Source organism: Bubalus kerabau, chromosome 15 (genome assembly GCF_029407905.1).
Source record: "Bubalus kerabau isolate K-KA32 ecotype Philippines breed swamp buffalo chromosome 15, PCC_UOA_SB_1v2, whole genome shotgun sequence".
Taxonomy (NCBI): Eukaryota; Metazoa; Chordata; class Mammalia; order Artiodactyla; family Bovidae; genus Bubalus; species Bubalus kerabau.
In genome coordinates this window covers 33,685,862-33,708,790 of record NC_073638.1, presented here as the reverse complement: position 1 = coordinate 33,708,790, position 22,929 = coordinate 33,685,862, and the positions used below count along the sequence as shown (strand labels likewise).

Sequence of the window (22,929 nt, the reverse complement as noted above, 5' to 3'; positions counted from 1 at the left end):
GGGTGACTTGAGAATTCTTCTCCGGAGAAAGAGAAGAGCTACAGAGAAAAAGCCTCTGAACACTGACATTTGGGAATCCCAGGATGAAAAAGCGCACAGAGAAATCTGTGGTGCAAAAAGCCCTGCTCACTCTCGATCCTTCCAAAGAGCTTTTTTGTATCTCTCCCTCCAACATGGCACACTTGAGAAAAGTAAGCGGAAAACAAACAGAAATAGAGACTCTGCAAGGAACCCTATGATCAATATCCTAAGGGACATAAGGGAAGAAATTGAGGAATGTTAGGCAAAAGGAACAGATGAATGATAATAATAGCAATATTTATTGAACATTTACTCTGTACCTTGTATGTATTTAAACTAACTTAATCCTCAAGGAGATCCAACCAGTCCATTTTAAAGGAGATCAGCCCTGGGTGTTCTTTGGAAGGAATGATGCTAAAGCTGAAACTCCAGTACTTTGGCCACCTCATGCGAAGAGTTGACTCATTGGAAAAGACTCTGATGCTGGGAGAGATTGGGGGCAGGAGGAGAAGGGGACGACAAGAGGATGAAATGGCTGGATGGCATCACCGACTCGATGGACGTGAGTTTGAGTGAACTCCGGGAGTTGGTGATGGACAGGGAGGCCTAGCGTGCTGCGATTCATGGGGTCGCAAAGAGTCAGACACGACTGAGCGACTGAACTGAACTGAATCCTCATAACATGCCTTGAATCCTCATTTAATGCCCATGAGTGGGGTACAAGTATTTCCCCCATTTTATAGATGAGAAAAGTGAGGCACAGAGAGGCTGAGTAACTTGTTAAAGATTATACAACCAGAAAGGAGTGTGTACTAAAAGTATTTGATTTGCTGATTTTAACAATATCTAAGAGATCCTTTGTGGGGGGGAGAACCCAAAAAACTTTGGGGGGAGTTCCCTGATGGTCCAGGGATTAAGGTCCACTGTAGGGGGTGCTGATTCCATCCCTGGTGAGAAACTAAGATCCCAGAAACCATGCTGTGCAGTCAAAAACACAAAAACCCTTGAGCAACTCAAACAATATGAGAAAAAGATAAGAAAATGAGAGGATCAACCCAGGAAATCCAACATCTAACATATATGCCTACAAAGAGGAAGAAGTGAAAATGGAAGGAATTATATGATTATATATTTAAGTAGTCTAATAACATTTCTTGACATTTAAATGAAGTGAGCTTTCAGATTACTAGCCATAAATGAATGGGGTTGAAGGGGAAGGAAGACGTACAACCCCAAACCCATCATAGCAAAATTTTCCAACTCCAGGGATGAAGATAGGACCCTAAAAACATCCGGGGGCGGGGGAAGGAGGTCATTTATGAAAGATCAAAATTAAAATTGGCATCAGACTTAGCAACTAAACAGCAGCAGACTTCTTAATAGTAACTCTGGAAACCAGAAGTCAGTGGAGCAATGTCTTCTGGAATTTGAGTGAAAACTGTATCCAACCTAATATTTCATAGCAGCCAATCCAGGAGTCAGGTGTGAGAGGCTGAGTGCACAGCAACTGGTAGCGAGTGTTACCTGTTGGAGAGAAACTGAGGGCCAGGTGTGGGGGAGACAGCTTTCTCAGTAGACCATTTTGTTCTCTTTGAATCTTTACCATATGCTTATATCACATTATTCCAAAAAGTTTAGAACCAAAAAATCACTTAAGTAATGCCAATAATTAATTAGATTTGGAAACCACCAAAAGCCCTTGGGTGATTTCCAGTTCTCTACGTCTTTCTTGTAAACATGAAGTAGGCAGGGAGAAAGGGAGGTCCACCAGAACCTATTTGCTGCATGATGAACATGCAAAAATTCTCTGGAAGGCAATCCTCTGGCGAGCCAAAGGCAAGACTCATCATTAGGTCACTGGAATAAATACATGATTGAATGAAAGGATAAATGAGCATGAAGCAGTCATTTGAGTCATTTGGGTGTGGGTAAGTGACAGGAAGGAAGTAAAATTAGGGGAAATTCTTTGGCGTTGTAAATCCTCCCTTGCTGAGACCTGCCATTTTCTGCAGGGATGTATCCTGGGAGCAGGGAGCCAAATTGCCACGCTGGGTCTCTTCCTGCCACCTTAACATGATAAACTGAAGTCTGATTTAGCTGATTTTGGCTGCATACCATCATTAAGCAGCATGCAGAGCAAGGTCCGGATTTCTAATTGCCATTCTCTGTCTCTGGGAGAAGAGAAGCTCTGAGATGTTTCTTGTGAAGCCTGAGCTAAGCCTGATTATAGTTCTGTTCACACATTTGATGTAGGAAGCATATTAAAGCTTACTGCAGTCCTTAAGAACTTATCTGATATGCTAATTATGTTTAAACCCTTTTAAAAAGTCTGTGTTAAATGAATAATATGAATGAATGAACATATTACTAAGGGTGTATTAAGACAATTTATCCAAATGTTAATAGGTCAATAGCATCAGCCTCTTGAAGAAAGACTGTATCCTTAAATGTTAGATACAAATAGTGTTTGGGGGGAATTACTGTCCTTCATGTTCTAACTGAAGATTTTTTTTTTCCTCCTTGACATTAGGACGGCACAGCTTCTATAAAAATTTCTCCATGACCTATTCCAGGAAAATGTATTACGAGAATGATTTGAAGAGTATAGTTTATATCATTTGTAGAGCATAGACGGTCTGAAGTCAGACTGAACTGACATTATTAGCTCTGAGGTCTTAGCAAATTACCTGACCTGAGATGAGGCAAACCCTGTTTCACAGGGTTAAGTGATTAAATGAATTTATTCATATTTTGTTGTTGTTCAGTCACTAAGTTGTGTCTGACTCTTGGACTGCAGCACACTAGGCTATCCTGTCCACTATCTCCCAGAGTTTGCTCAAACTCATGTCCATTGATGGTGCTGCTATCTAACCATCTCATCTTCTGCTGCTCCCTTCTCCTTTTACCTTTAATCTTTCCCAGCATCAGGGTCTTTTCCAATGAGTCAGCTCCCTGGTGGCTAACACAGTAAAACATCTGTCTGCAATGCAGGAGAGCCGGGTTCGATCCCTGGGTCAGGAAGATCCCCTGGAGAAGGAAATGGCAACCCACTCCAGTACTCTTGACTGGAAAATTCCATGGGTGGAGGAGCCTGGTGGGCTACAGTCCACGGGGTAGCAAAGAGTCGGACATGACTGAGCGACTTCACTTTCACTTTCTTTTCAGCACTTCGAATCAGGTGGCCAAAATGTTGGATCTTCAGCATCAGTCCTTCCAATGAATATTCAGGGTTGATTTCTTTTAGGACTGACTGGTTTGATCTTCTTGCAGTTGAAGGGACTTTCAAAAGTCTTCTCCAGCACAACAATTTGCAACCATCAGTTCTTTGGCACTCCTTTCTTTATGGTCCAACTCTCACATGACTACTGGAATATAAATATACTACATATAATATGTATATATATATATATATACACACACACATATGTTATATATATATTCCTTATCATACAGTAACTAGCATATAGTAAGCACTCAATGAATGTTACTATTGTTAATATTATAAAGCATTTTATAATTTGCAGAGTACTTTTAGATAAGCTAATACTAAACTACTTATTCTGCATAATAAAACTCAAAATATGTATGGGAAAGAATTGTGAAATCTAAAAAGTGCTATGCAAACATAAAAGTCATACTGTTGAGCTAATTATTGCATTTCTATAAAACAAAATGAAGAATTCATATCATAACCAACTCCTAGGGATACTGTGGTTGCAAAAAAAGACTTGTGAAAGTATATTTAGTTCTATTATAGTGATTATCATTGTGAGTGGGGAGGCAGAAGAAGCTAATGTATAAATTTTTAAACTTTATTATTAAAGGATGTGGTTGGCAGCCTCTAAGATTATCCCGAGAATTCCTGCCTCCTAGTATTCCCTTATGCTTGAGTGTGGGCTGGACCCTTTGTCTCTTGTGAATCCTCCATTGGCAGGCAGGTTCTTTACCAGTTGAGTCACCCCCGAAGCCTGCTGAAACCACAGCAAAATCAGTTACACGATCTTGACAGGTCTGTTAATATCAAATTGTTTATTATTGTATATCATAAGATAAAGAGCCTCTTTATCATAAAGGGAAAAACAAAGGGAAAAAGGAGAAAAAGGATAGAGGGAAAGAAAAGAAAGGATAAAGATAAAGGGAAAAAGGAGAGTGAACAAGTTGGCTTAAAATTCAATATTTGGAAAACTAAGATCATGGCATCCGGTCCCATCACTTCATGGCAAATAGATGGGGAAACAGTGGAAACAGTGACAGACTTTATCTTTGGGGGCTCCAAAATCACTGCAGATGGTGACTGCAGCCATGAAATTAAAAGACGCTTGCTCCTTGGAAGAAAAGCTATGATAAGCCTAGACAGCATATTAAAAAGCAGAGACATTACTTCGCCAACAAAGGTCCGTCTGGTCAAAGCTATGGTTTTTCCAGTAGTCATGTATGGATGTGACAGTTGAACTATAAAGAAAGCTGAGCACCAAAGAATTGATGCTTTTGAACTGTGGTGTTGGAGAAGACTCTTGAGAGTCCCTTGGACTGCAAGGAGATCCAACCAGTCCATCCTAAAGGAAATCAGTCCTGACTATTCATTGGAAAGACTGATGGGGAAGCTGAAACTTCAGTACTTTGGCCACATGATGCAAAGAACCGACTCATTGGAAAACACCCTGATGCTGGGAAAGATTGAAGGCAGGAGGAGAAGGGGATGACAGAGGATGAGGTGGTTGGATGGTATTACTGACTCGATGCACATGAGTTTGAGTAAACTCCAGGAGTTGGTGATGGGCAGGGAGGCCTGGTGTGCTGCAGTCCATGGGGTCACAAAGAGTTGGTTATGACTGAGTGACTGAACTGACTGACTGACTGACTGATTCAGACCAAACCTATGCACTTTTCATTATGCCATGCTGTCTCTCTTCAAGCAAATACAAAAGCATTTGCAGCAAGGTCTGGCACCACTCTGAGCATTGATAGTATTCTTGTGCTTATTCGCTCAGTCGTGTCTGACTCTTTGCTACCGCGTGGACTGTAGCCCTCCAGGCTTCTCTGTCCATGGAATTTCCCAGGCAAGAATACTGGAGTGGGTTGCCATTTCCTTCTCCAACTGATGTCTATAGCATTTCCTTAAACTAACACCTTATCCAGGATGGTTCAGATTCTGGGTGTCACAAACTAACAACAACATTAACAGAATAGTTGGCACACAGAGGCGGGTGAGAAATGAAATATATCCTGCCATATCAATAAACAAGGATGTCACAGTCATCAGGGATTCCCGCCCTCCAGTGTGAGCTGGTAAGCCCTCAGGGCACTCAGGAAGGAGAATAATATCAGCAATCTAACGGCCAGTAGGCTGTGGCCTCACCCCAGGGTGAGCCCTAAGGGAGCTCAGGATATGAAAAATAGGAGATACTGGCCTAGGAAAGCTGAGATGCGTATGAAAGGAATGATTTCAGTGCGCCCGGACTCTTGCATCTTCCTATACACAGAAAAGCACCAAATTCCTTAACTTGAGATACTGGCTTCCTTTAATTAACAATAATCTTTTGATGTTCAGACTACCTGCCCTTTGCAGGAAAACTTCTGTATAACCTGGCTCCTCCCCTTGCCTCCTCAGAGCAGTTCTCTCAGGGTTACTTGTGATGCTGTCTTCAGTGCTTGAAGTTGTAAAAATTCCCACGGATTAAAACATAACTCAGTTTTTAAGGGCTTCTCAGGTGGCTCTGAGCATGCTTGCACTCAACTTTTAGGTTGTGAATATTTTTTAAGATGCCAGTGGTAACCAGGAGTGGATAGTTGTTTGACGAATATGAGCTGCCCTCCTGTTCCCACCCTAAGTGGTGTCAGGCTACAAAAATGAATAACATTGTCTTTTTGTCTATGAAGACACCCCAATAATAGAGAAACAATACAAGCACCCAACAAATCTATCTCAAGGCAATGTGTGATCAACATGAAGGTGAGCGTCAGAATGTGCTCTAGGAATTTAAAAGAGGAAGATCACCAAGGTGATCAGGGATGGCTTCATATGGTGGTCCAGTGGTTGAGACTCTGCATTCCCAATGCAGGGGGCATAGATACAGGTTCAATTCTTGGTCAGGTAACTAAGATCCTGCATGGGGCATGGCCAAAAACAAGAACATTGAAAAAAAAAAAAAAGGAAAGGAAATATTGAATATTGAACTTGGGCCTGAAGAATAGGCTGGACTTTGAGCAGCTCTGATTGATAGGTAATGACATTCCAAAGACTGGGAACGGCAGTCTGACTGCTTAGGAAATGAGTTGCCACCCTCAGTCCTGGTGAGGTCTCACACACCGGTCACTAGTATCACATACCAGCATGTGAGCTCTACCACTGTCCTGCGCCTGGGGCTGGCTATCTGAGAGTAATGGTTTATCCAGGTCAGGGGAAGCCTACAAACCCCGTCTAAAGGGATCACTCTGGACTCGGACAGACCCCAGTTATTCCTCAGAATTCTGTTCTCAGTAGTATGCTTGCTTGTACATGTTCCACGCGTGTTATTTGTGTTCACATATGCAGGAACATACAAATACCCGAACCTGTCTAGAGACCCCTACAAGCCTGCCCATGTCTATATGCAGATCAGATGAGAATGTATGCCTTTGATGCTGACACTCCAAGAACTAACCTATTTCATTGACATGCCTATTTATAGCTTCTATCTCATTCCAAAAGCTAAGTCTCTTTCTAAACCTAAATCTTTTATCACCTTCAGCAGAGATTCAACCAGAAAGAGGAAATTAAAAATAGATACAGACTGGCTATTGAGAGAGCAGCAATCAATTTTTAGGGGTTCATGGCAATGGAGACTTGAGATTATGTTGATAATTAAAATCCACTGATAAGTTAAAGCCTCAGTTCAGCCTTTGACTTTATCCTTCATCCTCCACCTTCCCATCAAAGCTAATGACAAAGAGAAGGGGACCATCCTGAACTTCATCTGTTTCACCCTCCACCACCCTCTCTAGGGACAGACAGAAGAGCCATGAAACCAACAAAATTATAGTACAAATTTGTCACTCAATATATTTTAAAACTAGAGTGGACTTCCCAGGTGGCGCTAGTGGTAAAGAATCCACCTGCCAATGCAGGAGACGAAGGTTCGATCCCTGGGTTGGGAAGATGCCCTGGAGAAGGAAATGGCAACCCACTGCAGGATTCTTGCCTGGGAAATCTACTGGACAGAGGAGCCTGGTGAGCTACACTCCATGGGGTCGCAAAGAGTCGGACACAACTAGGCATACACACACTAACAAACCTGTTAAGATCGTGTAACAGTTTTGCTGTGGTTTCAGATTTAGTGATAATAAGAGACTATGAACAATTTGATATGTTTTAGCAGATTAGTTTTAAATATGAAATTTACCTGAAGGTAAGATAATAATCAAAATGACCTTCTGGGCCTTCTCAAGTTTGAGATTCTACATTGCAGAGAACCAGCCCATTTCAGGGTTTTGTAATTCAGTAAATTACTGGCCTAGAACAAAAGCTAAACATCAAGATTAAAAGGACCCTAAGGGTTCTTCCGAGAAGGTGATGGCACCCCACTCCAGTACTCTCTTGCCTGGAAAATCCCATTGACAGAGGAGCCTGGTGGGCTGCAGTCCATGGGGTCGCACAGAGTCGGACACGACTGAGTGACTTCACTTTCACTTTTCACTTTCATGAATTGGAGAAAGAGATGGCAATCCACTCCAGTGTTCTTGCCTGGAGAATCCCAGGGACGGGGAAGCCTGGTGGGCTACCATCTATGGGGTCGCACAGAGTCGGACATGACTGAAGTGACTTAGGAGCAGCAGCAAGGGTTCTTCTGCTAATTCCTCCCCTCTAAAATACCTCGAATGGATATTTATTCCTTCACTCTTTGCCTTTCTTTTTTTGTTGTTTTTCAGTCACTCAGTCACATCCAACTCTTTGCAACCCCATGGACTGCAGCACGCCAGGCTTCCCTGTCATCTACTATCTCCCTGAGTTTGCACAAACTCATGTGCATTGAGTTGGTGATGCCATCTATTTATTTATTTTGCTGTACCAGGACTTAGTTGCAGCACTTGGAATCTTTGATCTTTATTGCAGCAGGCAGGATCTTTAGTTACATGTGAACACTCAGTTGCGGCATGTGGAATCTAGTTCCCTGACCAGGGATGGAACCTGGGCATCCTGCATTGGAAACTCGGAGTCTTAACCACTGGACCACCAGGGAAGTCCCTACCTTTCTTTACGACTCAGTTCACAACACCTGAGTAATCAACTTGTTTCATAAGAAATTCTGCGATGAAAATAAGTTTTTTTGGTCTCAGACAAAATAAACATCCATTTCAGCTGAAAAAAGTTAAACCAGTGACCTTAAGTTATTTTAAAAAGTGTTTCTATTTCTTTAATGGATTTTTTTCCCACGACCTCTGGAAACTAAATGCATACAGTTTGAAATTTAGCATATAACCACAAATGGCAGCAAAGTACTTAAATCCAAGGTACTCTATAATTCTTTATCAATGTTAATAATCCATTTTACTAATATGAGGCATGGCTAATCCTAAGTAAATTCTGCCCCCTTGTGGATTAAAATATCCACAACTAGTTGCATGGGGCCAGTTCCTTTTAGTTCTATCAAATAGCCCTTCAATGATCTTTAAAAATAATACACAGTGGAACAGAATTAGACTATTTGTATACATTGTGTAAGAGCTGATTGATGATGACAAAATACACTGACAGTGAATAATATACATCTGTTCTTACAATTTGTATATTAGCACCGTGTCTTGACTATACCAAGTACTGGATAAATATTCATAGAACGTTAGGAGAAACATGAAATATTGGGTTTAACATCCACATAGAAGAATTCCTTTCATAGCTCCTGATACACCCCCACTCAAGTGACTCCAAGAATGGAAAATGCATTAAATGATAACAGCTTGTTCTCCGATCAGGCAGGGATTAACTGTTAGAATGTCTATCAGCATATGAAGCCAAAGTATGGATAAACATTGTGGTCCCAGTGTACAGCACAGGGAACTATACTCAATATCCTGTGATAAGCCATAATGGAAAAGAACATGAAAAAAAATGTATGTGTGTATAACTGAGTCATTTTCCTGTGTAGCAGTGATGAACACAACATTGTAATTCAACTCTGGTGGTGGCGGTGGTTTAGTCACTCAATCTTGTCCGACTCTTGGCGACCCCATGGAGAAGCCTGCCAGGCTTCTCTGTCCATGGGATTTCACAGGCAAGAATACTGGAGTCGGTTGCCATTTTCTTCTCCAGGGGATCTTCCCAACCCAGGGATCAAACCCTCCTGCTTGGCAGGCAGATTCTTTACCACTGAGCCACTTGGGAAGCCCACTACAATTTAAAAAACAAACAACAACAACAACAAAAGATATATATATATATATATAAAACCAAAATGGAATAAATCCTTTGTCAGAGAATCATATCATTTCAGAACTGGAAAGAGGTGTTGGAGATCTCCCAGTTTATCCTTTTATGGTTGAATCCATTACACCATCTGGACCTAATTCTGCTCTCTGGAACAACACTCAATAAGTTCCATCCTGCCAACTTTTCACCGATAATTGTCGACTATTCCTCATATGACATGTTTTTTAGAACCCATCATCTCCCAGTTACAACCCTGGATGCCAGCTTTGTTGTGAGCATCCCTCCCATGTGCAGCTTCTAGAACTGAACACAGATGTCTGGATGTGCTCCTTTGTCTAGGATAGAAAACAATGAAGTGGTTATGCCTTAGGACATTAAACCTCTTTTAACGCAGCCCAATCTCATTGGGATTTTTCAGCAATTGTATCATACCACTGGTCAGTATAAATCTTGTAACCCCCCAGGTCCTCCAGATCTTTCCCAACCCTGTACTTTTGCCTGGCTATAACTTTTAACAATTGTTGCTATTAAATTTCATCTTGCTTTTGCCTCAGAATCTCAGCTAGCAAGATAATTATATCTTTTAAAAATATATTTATTTATTTGGCTGTGCCAGGTCTTGGTTGCAGCACAATTTTCTATCTTAATTTGCAGGATGTTTGGCTGTGGCATGTGAGCTCCTAGGTATGGCATGTGGGACCTAGTTCCCTAACCAGATTTTGAACTCGGGTTCCCTGCATTGGGAGCACTGAGTCTTAGCCACTGGACCACCAGGGAAGTCCCAGATAATTGTATATCTTAATGTGTCTACTCAGATTAGTTCTGCTACCTAGCTCTGTGCCATCCATATTTAATAAACATGATCTCTGTGTTTCCAACCAGTCAATTTCAAGGCAGAAGCTTTGATTCAGAAAAGAGATTAGAAAACATTGGAGGTGGGCCTGTTGCAGGAAGGCGGACCCCTTCCAGGGCCCGAAACTGGGCTCTTGTCTAACACTCGGAAATGAATTGTCCGAGGAGACACATGTGCTGACCAAGCAAGAGATTTTATTGGGAAAGGGCACCCGAGTGGAGAGCAGTAGTGTAAGGGAATCCAGGAGAACTGCTCTGCCGTGTGGCTCGCAGTCTTGGGTTTTATGGTGATGGGATTAGTTTCCGGGTGGTCTTTGGCCAATCATTCTAATTCAGAGTCTTTCCTGGTGTTGCACGCATCACTCAGTCAAGATGGATGCTAGCGAGAGGGATTCTGAGAAGTGAACGGACACGCGGTGTCTCCTTTCAACCTTTCCCAAACTCTTCCGGTTGGTGGTGGCTTATTAGTTCCGTATTCTTAATCAGGATCTCCTGTCATAAAACAACTCATGCAAATGGTTACTATGGTGCCTGGCCAGGGTGGGCGATTTCAATCAGCGTGCTTCCCCTAACAAGCCCATGTGCTTGAAGGGCTACCCACCAGCCATGTGGCCTCAGCTGTGTGGTCCTCCAATTTCTCTTCTCTGAAACAGAGGTAATAACATGAGCTTTCAGGTGCTCCTAGGGCTCACATGAAAAAATGCAGTTGGGCAGGCTGAGTTAAGTGTTAATTGCTAAATAAATGTAAAGTATTATTAATCATTAGCTTTCAAATGGTTTGAGGAGGGAGGAGAAACTGTTATCGTCTTCTATATCTCTTTTCTACCTGTTAGGTGAAGAGCGCCTTACGATTTTTTAATGTGGATAAATACACATGAAGTACATATTGAGACAGTTTTTTACAGAGGGGAAGGGAGGTGAGTTGATAGTTTTTAATCAGCCTGTGTTTAGTCTGGAAACTTCTTCAACTATCTTCTATCAGCGTCTCTCCCTTTTCCCCCTCTCTTCTCCTCTTTGTCTAATCTGACTCCCTCCCTCCCCTCTCCCCTCCCCCTCCTCCCTTCCTCCTCTCTCCCACTCTCCCCCTTCCTCCTCCTTTATTCTATCTTTCTCCCTGCTTTGCCCTTCCTTCACCTCCTCTAAAACCAACCCTCAGGTTGGAAATCAGGAGGAAGGTCTATACACCCCCTGCCTCCCCCGACCCACCGCCACCGCCACCACTGAAGCCAAGGCTTCCACCTTAGTCCTTGCACCCACACCATTCATTTTAGGATTTCAGGAACAAATATTCACCTCCTTGGGGGAAAAGATAACAGGCACCACACTGATTCCCAGATGCCTGAAATTCCACTGATAACCACAGCTGTGTTCCTTCAGCTCCAGTCTTTTTCTAAGTATCAAATATACGTTTGTCTCTGAGAAGACAATGAAATGAATCATTTAGCAGCTCAGAGTGAATTTGGTTTTCCTTTTCCAAAGACCTCATAAAGGCTGTTGGCTGGAGAGATTCTGGGGTCAGGCTCGTATGGGAAGGCAAAATAGAAAACTCCCCTGGTTTACAGCCAGGGCGCCTGAGGGGCTGATGGGGTGGGGGGGGGGCTGCCTCTGCCTCCACTGCCCCTGCTCCCCGACCAGGGCGCTCTCCGCCTTCCCTCGTGTCTGCAGGAAAAACCTGCCTGTCTCCAGAACTAGCTTAGTCCCACTTACTCCTCAGAGTCTTCCTTAACCACTCTTGTCAGAAATGATTGATTTTCCATTAATCACGCAATGTGGTTACTTTTCCTGGGTGTGATCATGATGTTGAAATATAGCAGCAAAAATATGTGACAAAATATATCTGAATATATATATCGAATCCGGGTCTCCTGCATTGCAGGCAGATTCTTCACCATCTGAGCCACCAGGGAAGCACCCCTTTCCCCTCCACCAAAAAAATAAAGCCTGGAGAATCCCAGGGACGGAGGAGCCTAGTGGGCTGCTGTCTATGGGGTCGCACAGAGTCGGACACGACTGAAGCGACTTAGCAGCAGCCGCAGCAGCAGTGTGCGTGCGTGCTAAGTCGCTTCAGTCGTGTCCTACTCTTTGAGATCCTATGGACTGCAAACCACCAGGCTCCTCTGTCCATGGGATTCTCCAGGCAAAAATACTGGAGTGGGTTGCCATTTCCTTCTCCAGGGGATCTTCCTGACTCAGGGATCAAAGCCTTGTCTCCAGGATCCCTTGCATTCGCAGCCGGGTTCTTTACCACTACCACCACCTGGGAAGCCCATCTGTATATATACATACATATATATGGAGAGAGAGTGAACAAATATGGCCAAACATTAAGTTATCTAGCAAAATGACTTTCAAACTCCTCACAATTCTGCTTCACCTCCTTAGCATGTTTTTCTTGTTTTCCTTTTCGTACGGTGTGTACAACTATTAATAATGACCATTTGTTGAGTATGTACTGTATATCCTGTGCCAGTGTCAGACACTTTCAGTTCAGTTCAGTTCAGTTGCTCAGTTGTGTCCGACTCTTTGCGACCCCATGAATCGCAGCACGCCAGGCCTCCCTGTCCATCACCAACTCCCGGAGTTCACTCAAACTCACGTCCATCGAGTCGGTGATGCCATCCAGCCATCTCATCCTCTGTCGTCCCCTTCTCCTCCTGCCCCCAATCCCTCCCAGCATCAGAGTCTTTTCCAATGAGTCAACTCTTCGCATGAGGTGGCCAAAGTACTGGAGTTTCAGCTTTAGCATCAGTCCTTCCAAAGAACACCCAGGACTGATCTCCTTTAGAATGGACTGGTTGGATCTCCTTGCAGTCCAAGGGACTCCCAAGAGTCTTCTCCAACACCACAGTTCAAAAGCATCAATTCTTCGGCGCTCAGCTTTCTTTACAGTCCAACTCTCACATCCATACATGACCACTGGAAAAACCATAGCCTTGACTAGACGGACCTTTGTTGGCAAAGTAATGTCTCTGTTTGAATATGCTATCTAGGTTGGTCATAACTTTCCTTCCAAGGAGTAAGTGTCTTTTAATTTCATGGCTGCAATCACCATCCACAGTGATTTTGGAGCCCCCCAAAATAAAGTCTGACACTGTTTCCACTGTTTCTACATCTATTTCCCATGAAGTGATGGGACCAGATGCCATGATCTTAGTTTTCTAAATGTTGAGTTTTAAGCCAACTTTTTCACTCTCCTCTTTATATACATCTTAATAATCCTTACAATTGTCTTTCATGATTGATGTTTTTATACTCATTCAGAGAAAAGACTCAGAGAAGTCAGGGAATTAATTGGTCTTAGAGCAAATTAGGTCCACACTACATCTATCTGACTCCAAACTCATGGTCTTTCTATTAAATCTTGAACTGCATACAGTGTTCCAGAAACAGTCTGGAAAATACATTCCTGCGTGCACACACACACACACACACCCCTACACCTACAGAATTTTACATATATATTAGTCTAGAAATTGGAAGGCCTTTGGGTAAGTCACTTTTCTCCAAGCCTTGATTTCTTGATCTATAAGAGAAGTTTAATATTTCCAAAATCTGGACTTACCTGGTGGCACAGTGGATAAGAATCCACCTGCCAATGAAGGGAAGATTCCAGATACCATGGATGAGCTAAGCCCATGAGCCACAACTACTGAAGTCCATACAGAGACTGAGTCCGTGCTGTGAAACAAGAGAAGCCAGAGCAATGAGAAGCCCACGTACCACAACCAGAGAGTAGCCGCCATTTCTCTCCACAACTAGAGAAAGTCTGAGCGAAGCAGTGAAGACCCAGCACAGCCAAAAATACATTATTTTAAAAAATAAAATTTCCAAAATCCTTTTTATTTTTCTGAATGACATTTGATGATTTTGGTTTTCCTGAGGCCTTCTCGACTATTCCCTGTAAAGCAAAACACAAGGAAACTTTCCTCCCACTTAGGAATTTGAACAGGTCCATTGAAAAGAGTGTAGCCACTGAGTGGAAGGCGGGTGCTTGCACCCCTCCATCGCCCTTCACGGGTGCCCCACTGTACATTAAATAGTGGCAATGGCGCAGCTCCTGCACGTGACTTCAGACAGTAACTGCTACGGCTCTCTATGTTACTTGTAAACAGTATGTCTACACAGCCTGATAATCAACAACTCAGTTCTAAAACAGGACCCAGAAAGCACGATGGCCTCTCCTAGGGGCCCTGGAGGAATGTGGGGTGTCAGAGTCAATGATGGCAGCACCAGAGGATCCATTCTTTGGAGGGAATAGCATGCAGACCCTGGGCAACTTGTGCCTCACAGGCATTCAGTAAGTATTTGAGAAGGAGAAAATTCTCTGCTAGGGAAATAAGAGAGAAATAAGATATTTTATATGCAGATCCTAGTTTCTATGAAAAGTTAGCCTGGGCGGACTTCTTTGGTGGAATAGTGGCTAAGACTCTGCCCTTCCAATGCAGGGGGCCTTGGTTTGATCCCTGATCAGGAAACCAGATCCCACACGCCACAGCTAAGAGTTCAAAGGCCACAACTAAGACCCAGCACAGCCGAATAAATTGTGTGCTGTGCTCAGTCGTGTCCAACTCTTTGTGACTTCTTGTACTGTAGCCCCGGAAAAGGCGATGGCACCCCACTCCAGTACTCTTGCCTGGCAAACCCCATGGATGGAGGCGCCTGGAAGGCTGCAGTCCATGGGGTCGCTAAGGGTCGGACACAACTGAGCGACTTCCCTTTCACTTTTCACTTTCATGCATTGGAGAAGGAAATGGCAACCCACTCCAGTGTTCTTGCCTGGAGAATCCCAGGGACAGGGGAACCTGGTGGGCTGCCATCTATGGGGTCGCACAGAGTCAGACACGACTAAAGTGACTTGGCAGCAGCAGCAGCAGTACTGTAGCCCACCAGGCTCCTCTGTCCATGGCATTCTCCAGGCAAGAATACTGGGGTGAGTTGCCATTTCCTCCTCCAAGGGATTTTCCCAATGCAGGGTTCTTAATCCATGTCTCTTGCATCTCCTGCATTGGCAGGTGGATTGTTTACCACTGCACCACCTGGGAAGCCCATTAAAATACATAAATAAATAGAAATAAATATATTTTTTGAAAAAGTTACCCTGGGCCATTTGTCTTTCTGCATCCATTAAAGCAAGCTAGGTTACCAGTGGCCTTAGGGGAAGGAGCCATCTTAAAAAACTCAGCCAGGATTCTCAATCCTGCCACATCTGCTCGAACTGACAGTCTGATCCGAAAATTGGGCCTCAATATGTGAGGGAAAGTCAGTGCACGAAAATTATAGGTCTCACTTATTTGGACTAAGTGAACCTCCATGAAAGGGTCATCCAAGGCGTCTATTTGACCACTAAAACAACGCCAATTCTTTGGACATAACATTTTTAGAAAGACTTCAACTATGAATGTTTTATGAGAAATGTAGACAGCATATTAAAAAGCAGAGACATTGCTTTACTGACAAAGGTCTGTATAATCAAAGCTATGGTTTTTCCAGCAGTCATATACAGATGTAAGAGTTGGACCATAAAGAATGCTGAGCCCCAAAGAATTGATGCTTTTGAATTGTGGTGCTGGAGAAGACTCTTGAGAGTCCCTTCAACTGCAAGGAGATCAAACCAGTCAATCCTAAAAGAAATCAACCCTGAATACTCATTGGAAAGACTGATGCTGAAACTGAAGCTCCAATACTTTGGCCACTTGATGCAAAGAGCCAACTCATTGGAAAAGACCCTGATGCTGGGAAAGATTGAGGGCAGGAAGAGACAGGGGCAACAGAGGATGAGATGGTTGGATGGCATCACTGACCCAATGGACATGAGTTTGAGCAAACTCTGGGAGATGGGGAAGAACAGAGAAGCCTGGCATGCTGCAGTCCACGGGGTCACAAAGAGTCAGACACAACTTAGTCACTGAACAAGTCTTTCTCCAGCTTCCCAGGTGACTCAGTGGTAAAGAATCTGCCTGCCAAGCAAGAGACTTGAGTTTGATCCCTAGGTTAGGAAGATCCCCTGGAGAAGGAAATGGCAACCCACTCCAGTATTCTCGCCCGGAAAATCCCATGGACAGAGGAGCCTGGTGGGCTATGGTCCATGAGCTGCAAAGAGTTGGACATGAGTGAATGATTAAGCAGCAGCAGCAGCAGCAAGGTCTTTCTCAATGAAAGTGAACCCTTCAGTGCCCAGGGAACCCAAGGCTGGCCCCTGGGGGTTAAATTGCCCCTTCTTGCTCACCTGCCAAGCAGCAGACACGTATTCAGCAGCCCCCATGAGCATTGCCAAGCCTGGAGGTTGTAAGGAGAGCCCAGGCACTTTGCATGTAGGCTTCAGGAGTTTGAGTTTAAAAGCACAGAAGTACCTGAGAACTCTGCAGGGATTCTGGGGACCTGAGGTTCAGGGAAGACTAGAGGTGCATGCACCCTGATCCTCAGGCTCCTTGCCTCGGTAAAACCATTTGGGATTCAGGGAGTGGCCTGGCTCTGCGCGCTGTGTTAATTCTGGGTGTGGTATAAATAGAACTTGGTGCTCTGGCAAAGCACACCACCCACTACTGTGTTCCTTTCCTTTGAGGACATCAACCAAATCCGAGCCTCTGATTCCCTCTAGTGGCTCAAATCGGCAACTTTCCTAGCTGATTCTTTGCATTTAATTATTCGATATATATTTAGTGCCTACTGTATGCACCGAATTGGTGCTGGGTTCTCTAGCTTTGCCAGGGGTGCTTCATCTGAACACTGTCCTGTCCAGTGGAAAGTGATCAGAGATGGAAGCCAGAGCTCCTCCATAGAAGCTTAGCTTAGTACAGGGCAAACTGGTATTAGCTGAGTACAGGGCAAACCGGCTCTGCTTTATGGGAACTGAAGGAGGATGGGTTTTATATGGGTTAGTTCTGCCACTAAATGAGTGGTAGGACCTTGGGCCAACTCCTTTATCCCCAGACCTCAGTTTGCTCATTGGTAAAATCAGTGCATGGGTTAGATTTAAATCCATCCAATACGTATTATTGAGCATCTTCAGCATGTGAGACCCTGACTGAGTGCTCTGGGCATGCAGTGGTAATGGAACTTAATCTCAAGGTGCTTAGAGGCAACTGGGAGAACCAGACACTCAGGAAGCCACATAAAACCAAGGGTATGAGTAGTTTAGCATGGCTGTTAGGGTGAGCTTCTCAGGGAGACAGATCTGGGTAGAGCCTTGCGCTAACACTTCCTAGCTGTGTGATACTGGGCAAGTTGATGGAATTCCTGGTGATCTAGCAGTTCAGACTCCACACTTCCACTGCTGGGGGCCTTGGTTCCATTCCTGGTCAGGGAACTGAGATCCTACAAGCTACCCAGCCAAAAAACAAAAAAAAATTGTTGCTGACACAATACCATTTCTGGAAAAAGATGAAAGTTAAAGAAAGTAGAACTGAATTCCTGTTGGCCAAAGGAATATTGGACGGATGAAGGGACAGGATCCAAATGTGGTAACTTGGATTTTGCTTTGGGTAGAAAGTGCTGCTTCCTATTTTGCAGCCATATGATATGAAACTATGGAGAATGAAGATGGAAGCTGGGGGAGTAGGAGACTGTGTCCCTTAAGGGAGCAGGGGCTGCCCAAGAGCCTGCTTGCCCCTGGAGGAATGGCTGCACTTCCTGAGAGTTCTGTGAGGGCGGCCAGACTTCAAGGCTCTGAGGAGTGAACCGTATCTGGAGCCTGTGCTGGGAAGAGGCTAGCTCTGTCCTCCTTGCTAGTTTCCGTCCTTTCAGAAGCCTTTGTTAGCAGGGGAGAAAAAGGTCAAAAAACAAAGCTGTTTTTAACTTGAGTGATTTCATTGTTTCTAAAAACCCTGGCGGGTAGGAAAGGTGGGCATTACCAGGAGTGTAATTTGGGGGGGTATGGAAGATATGATAAATTCAGTTAATGGAGGAGCCAGTGTGAGACCAGGGACTTCCAGTACTTCTGGACCAGGGTTCCTCCAACACCTTGACGTGCTTCTTGCCCACAGAAACGTCCAGTAATTATTAGTTGTAGTATTTGTTTCCTGCACCCTGTCGTCCAGTTTCTGCATGACTCATTGGAGGTTTTCCTCTTCCAGTTTCCTACTACGTTGGAACCTTGGGGACTCACACTGAGATCAAGAAAGTGGCAGAGGAGAAGGTCACTCTGCCCTGTCACCATCAACTGGGGCTCCCAGAAAAAGACACCCTGGATATCGAATGGCTGCTCACCGATCATGAAGGGAACCAAAAAGTGGTGAGTGTGTGTCTGACTGGAGTCTCGCCTCCTTTTCCCTTGTCCTCCACCACCGCCCCCCCTTGCCTTAGTCCTGCATTTTTCCCACTGTGTAAGAAAGTTCTAGAATTGCTTTTTGATCTGGTTTAGAGTTGGAAGACTCTAGATACAATACTATAACAAGAAAGGGTACTGGGTTGTGGGGATAAGAGATTCTGTTTGGGGGCAAGCAAGAGCTACAAGAATCTATCATTTTTCCAAGGAGGGAATCTACACTAGTGGCTTCTTTCCTATGAGGGGGACAAGGATGCAGTAGCTTGATCGCCTAGCCTAGTGGGCCAGAACCACACCTGTCCTGAGAAGTCTGCTCCTCTTCCTCCTCTGAAACCATCACCACCTGCTGGTGTTTAAACTTTGCATGGTCATGACTTCTGAACTCTACGATTGTGCAAAGTGATAAACAACATGGAATACAGAGAAATAAAGAGGAGGTGAATGGAAATGGTTAAAACATATAATTGGATGAGCAAAAGAACTGATACTGATTCTACAATTGGAAAATAAGGAGCTGGCCCTGGGTCTGCAGTGCTGAGGTTTGGAAGGGTCACCAGGGTGGCCCATTGGTTTTTATAAGCTTCTGGCAGTATAAACCTAACCCTAACCCTAATTCTGTTTGGGGGCGAGCAAGAACTACAAGAATCTATCGTTTGCCCAAGAAGAGTATCTACACTAGTGGCGTCTTTCCTATGAGAGGGACAAGGATGCAGAAGCTTGATCGCCTAGTCTAGTGGGCCAGAACCACACCTGGAAGAGTCTTGAGAGTCCCTTGGACAGCAAGGAGATCCAACCAGTCCATCCTAAAGGAAATCAGTCCTAAATATTCATTGGAAGGACTGATGATGAAGCTGAAATTCCAATACTTTGGCCACCTGATGTGAAGAACTGACTTTTCTGAAAAGACTCTGATGCTGGGAAAGAGTGAGGGCAGGAGGAGAAGGCGATAACAGAGGATGAGATGGTTGGATGGCATCACTGACTCGATGGACATGAGTTTGAGTAAGCTCCGGGAGCTGGTGATGCACAGGGAGTCCTGGCATGCTGCAGTCCATGGGGTTGCAAAGAGTCAGACACAACTGAGTGACTGAACTGAACTGGCGGCATAAACAGATTTGTCACACTCTGCTCCTGATGACCTCCTGGCATGACATTCATTAGAGAATGAGGACTAGGTAACCTACTGTTACCATCCTTTCTGCCTTGGCTGCACTCAGCCACTGTACCTTGGCTCAGCCTAGGTTTTCTGGCATAACTGTTCTGCAGTAGCCTTTGTGCATGTTTGTGCATGCTCAGTTGCATCTAACTCTTTGTGACCCCATTGGACTGAAGCCCACCAGAATCCTCTGTCCATGAAGTGGGTTGCCATTTCTTACTCCAAGGAATCTTCCCAGTCCAGAGATTGAATTAACAGCCTCTACCCATTGACTTTTTTTTTCTCCCAACATCATAGGCTGGCTTTTATTTTGCTGTATTTTTTTACACAAGTGTTTTATTTATTTATAGATTCTTAAACTTTTATATTATATTGGAGTACAGTTGATTAACAATAATGTGTTAGATTCAGGTGTACAATGAAGTGATTCAGTTATCCATACACGTGTATCTATTCTTTTTCAAATTCTTTTCCCAATTAGGCTGTTTCAGACTTTTGAGCAGAGTTCCCTGTGCTATACAGTAGGTCCTTGTCGGTTAACTATTTTAAATTTAACAGGATGTACATGCCCATCCCAAACCCCCTAACTATTCCTCTCTCCACCCTTCCCCTCTATTGACTTATTTTTAAAACTCTTTGTTGAAAGTTTTGTGGTTAAAAAAACAAACTACATCCTACGGAAGCTGATTTTAGACTTTCCTTCTTTTTCAGAACTTTACTTCTTTCCCTACTAAAAAGTATAAAGTTGTCCTTTCCTCTCCGATGTCTATGCTACTAATTTTATAAGGTGGTTTATGCAGAGGGAAGCTAAGGTTTTCACTGAAAATAAAATTCAAGATCACAGTTGGAATTGAACTTGCTTACAGAGCTGCCTACATCACCTTGTTATTTTGATACTGCTTGTCATTCTCTTCTCCTAGTGCACCATCCCAAGACTCAGTCTGTTCTCTCCAGAGCAAGGTCACCTTAACCTGAGCATGTTTATTCCAACAGTTTCATAATCAATCCTAGACCTGATACTCTCAGTTCTGAATGAATAAGTGCCCATGTTCCTCTAATAAAAATCCAAGAATGACATTATTTATCTTTCACCCAAGTGGTTTCATTTAAACTAAAGGAAAAAAAAATTACTTGGTTTTATAGCCAGGTGAATATAAGGATTGATTTAAAAAGGCTACTGAGGGACTTGCCTGGTGGTCCAATTGTTAAGACTCCCCCTTCCAATGCAGGGGCTTCGGGTTCAATCCCTGGTCTAGGAACTAAGGTGCTATGGGGTGCAGCCAAAAACTAAATAAAATAAAGAAGGTCACTGATACAGCTTCTGTCCTCACCCTAATAAGCAGGCACAGTTCCCTACTTATCTTCAGTGAATGCTCTAAAGAAAGGATTGCCATTTATTCACTCATTCAGAAGGCATGATTTTTTTTTTCCCCCGAGCCATGTGGCATGAGGGATCTTAGTTCCTCCACCAAGGGTTGAACCCATGCTTCCTGCACTGGGAGCCTGAAATCTTAACCACTGAACCACCAGGGAAGTCCAGAGGGCATGAATTTATTTTGCACTTACTGTATTCCATGGTAGGCACTGGGGTATAGCAGTGAAGAAAAAATCAAAATCTCTGCCTTCTAGGAGCTTAAATAAAATGACATTTAATAATTTTTTTAAAAAAATTTAAGTACAGAACAATAAATACCAGCTGCAGGCTGGGCACAAATCTGTTTAGCACATATTGTCTCATTTAACTTACTGCTCATAACCGGGATTATTGGTACCACTTTACAGATAAGGAACTGAGGCATGTACACACACAAAGTGAGAAATTGCTTAAAGTCACACTTTTTTTTTTTTAATTTAATTTATTTATTTGGCCGCTCTGGGTCTTAGTTGTAGCATGTGGGAGCTAGCTTCCTGACCAGGGATCGAACCTGGGCCCCTGCACTGGGAGCTCAGAGTCTTAGCCACTGGACCACCAGGGAAGTCCCAAAGTCACCCATTTTTGAAATTGAGCACTCTGATATTGGTAGCTAAACTATTAACCACTAGCTGTGTTATCTTCATAAATAATTAGAAATTAGACAATTAGTGCTGCTATATTGGAAATAAGGAAAACATGGGGAGAAAAATTATTCCAGCAGATTAATTATGCAAAGACCCTGATGCTGGAAAAAGCTTGGCACTATTGGAAGTTCTGAAAGATTAAAAATCAATTTAGTTGGGACTTCCCTGTTGGTCCAGTGGCTAAGACTCTGCCCTCCCAAGGCAGGGGTCCCGGGTTCCATTCCTAATCAGGGAACTAGACCCCACATGCTGTAACTAAAGATCCCCAGGGCCACAACTAAAGAAATGCTGCATGCTGAAACTAAGAACCTGAAGCAGCCACGTAAATAAATCAATATTTTATAAAATTAATTTAGTTAAATTTAATAAATATTGGGTTTCCAATATACACACACACTCTCTCATGAAGGAGCTACTTGAAGAGATACATATCAAGACTGAGATAAGCAGAATGTTCTAGAGGAAAGCAGAGGAGGAGCTGCTGGCTGAGAGTCCTTGGGGAGAGGTCGAGGTGTGCTTCTGGTAAGAAGGCGCAGTTGATTTGCATGTTTATAGAAGGCACTGCCCTCAGGAAATCATAAGAGCAAAGACACAGGCGGGCCCATTCTGGAAACTTCTAAGCAGCTGATCCAAGTAGAGTGCAAGTTTCAGCTTGTAGGGTTGCAGGACCAGAAACTGAAAGGTCTTGTCTATCATACCAGGGAGCTGAGAATTCTTCTTATAACGTCATGGTGTTCTTGAAGGATTTTCAGAGTGAAAAGGGCATCTTTGCATCTTAGAGCAAGCACTCTGGCACTCTGTGAGGCACACTGATTTAAAGAGGACTCAAGTAGAGGAACGGAGAAGGAAATGGCAACCCACTCCAGTGTTCTTGCCTGGAGAATCCCAGGGACGGGGGAGCCTGGTAGGCTGCCGTCTATGGGGTCGCAGAGTCGGACACGACTGAAGCAATTTAGCAAGTAGAAGAATCAAGATTAGTTGAATAGTTTCCAGCTATACAATAAGGGCTTAAAGTACAGTCGTGGGTGGCTGGGATGCCAAGCAATGGGTGAAGCTTCCTGAGCTGGTTAATTGCCAGGGTATTGGGAGTGAGAGTGAGGGGAACTGAGAAAGAAAATACAGGAAGGGTTGGAACAGACGTGTTGCTTGTTTTTCTTTTCTTTCCATCATGCC

At 43.7% G+C, this 22,929-nt stretch overlaps 1 protein-coding gene and 1 long non-coding RNA gene across 2 annotated transcripts in view; one reads left to right on the top strand and one right to left on the bottom strand.

Annotated features, from left to right (window-relative positions):
• Window positions 1-22,929, top strand: part of CLMP (CXADR like membrane protein) — a 101,701-nt gene that overhangs the window by 59,695 nt on the left and 19,077 nt on the right. The window contains exon 2 of the mRNA XM_055548431.1: window positions 18,352-18,509. Within this exon, the coding sequence (XP_055404406.1) occupies window positions 18,352-18,509 (158 nt within the window). The remainder of the gene's footprint in view (window positions 1-18,351; window positions 18,510-22,929) is intronic.
• Window positions 10,131-22,929, bottom strand: part of LOC129628872 (uncharacterized) — a 36,490-nt gene continuing 23,691 nt past the window's right edge. Inside the window, exons 3-4 of the long non-coding RNA XR_008702958.1 lie at window positions 13,842-13,957; window positions 10,131-10,923 (exon numbers count right to left, since the gene is read on the bottom strand). This is a non-coding gene — a long non-coding RNA (uncharacterized LOC129628872). The remainder of the gene's footprint in view (window positions 10,924-13,841; window positions 13,958-22,929) is intronic.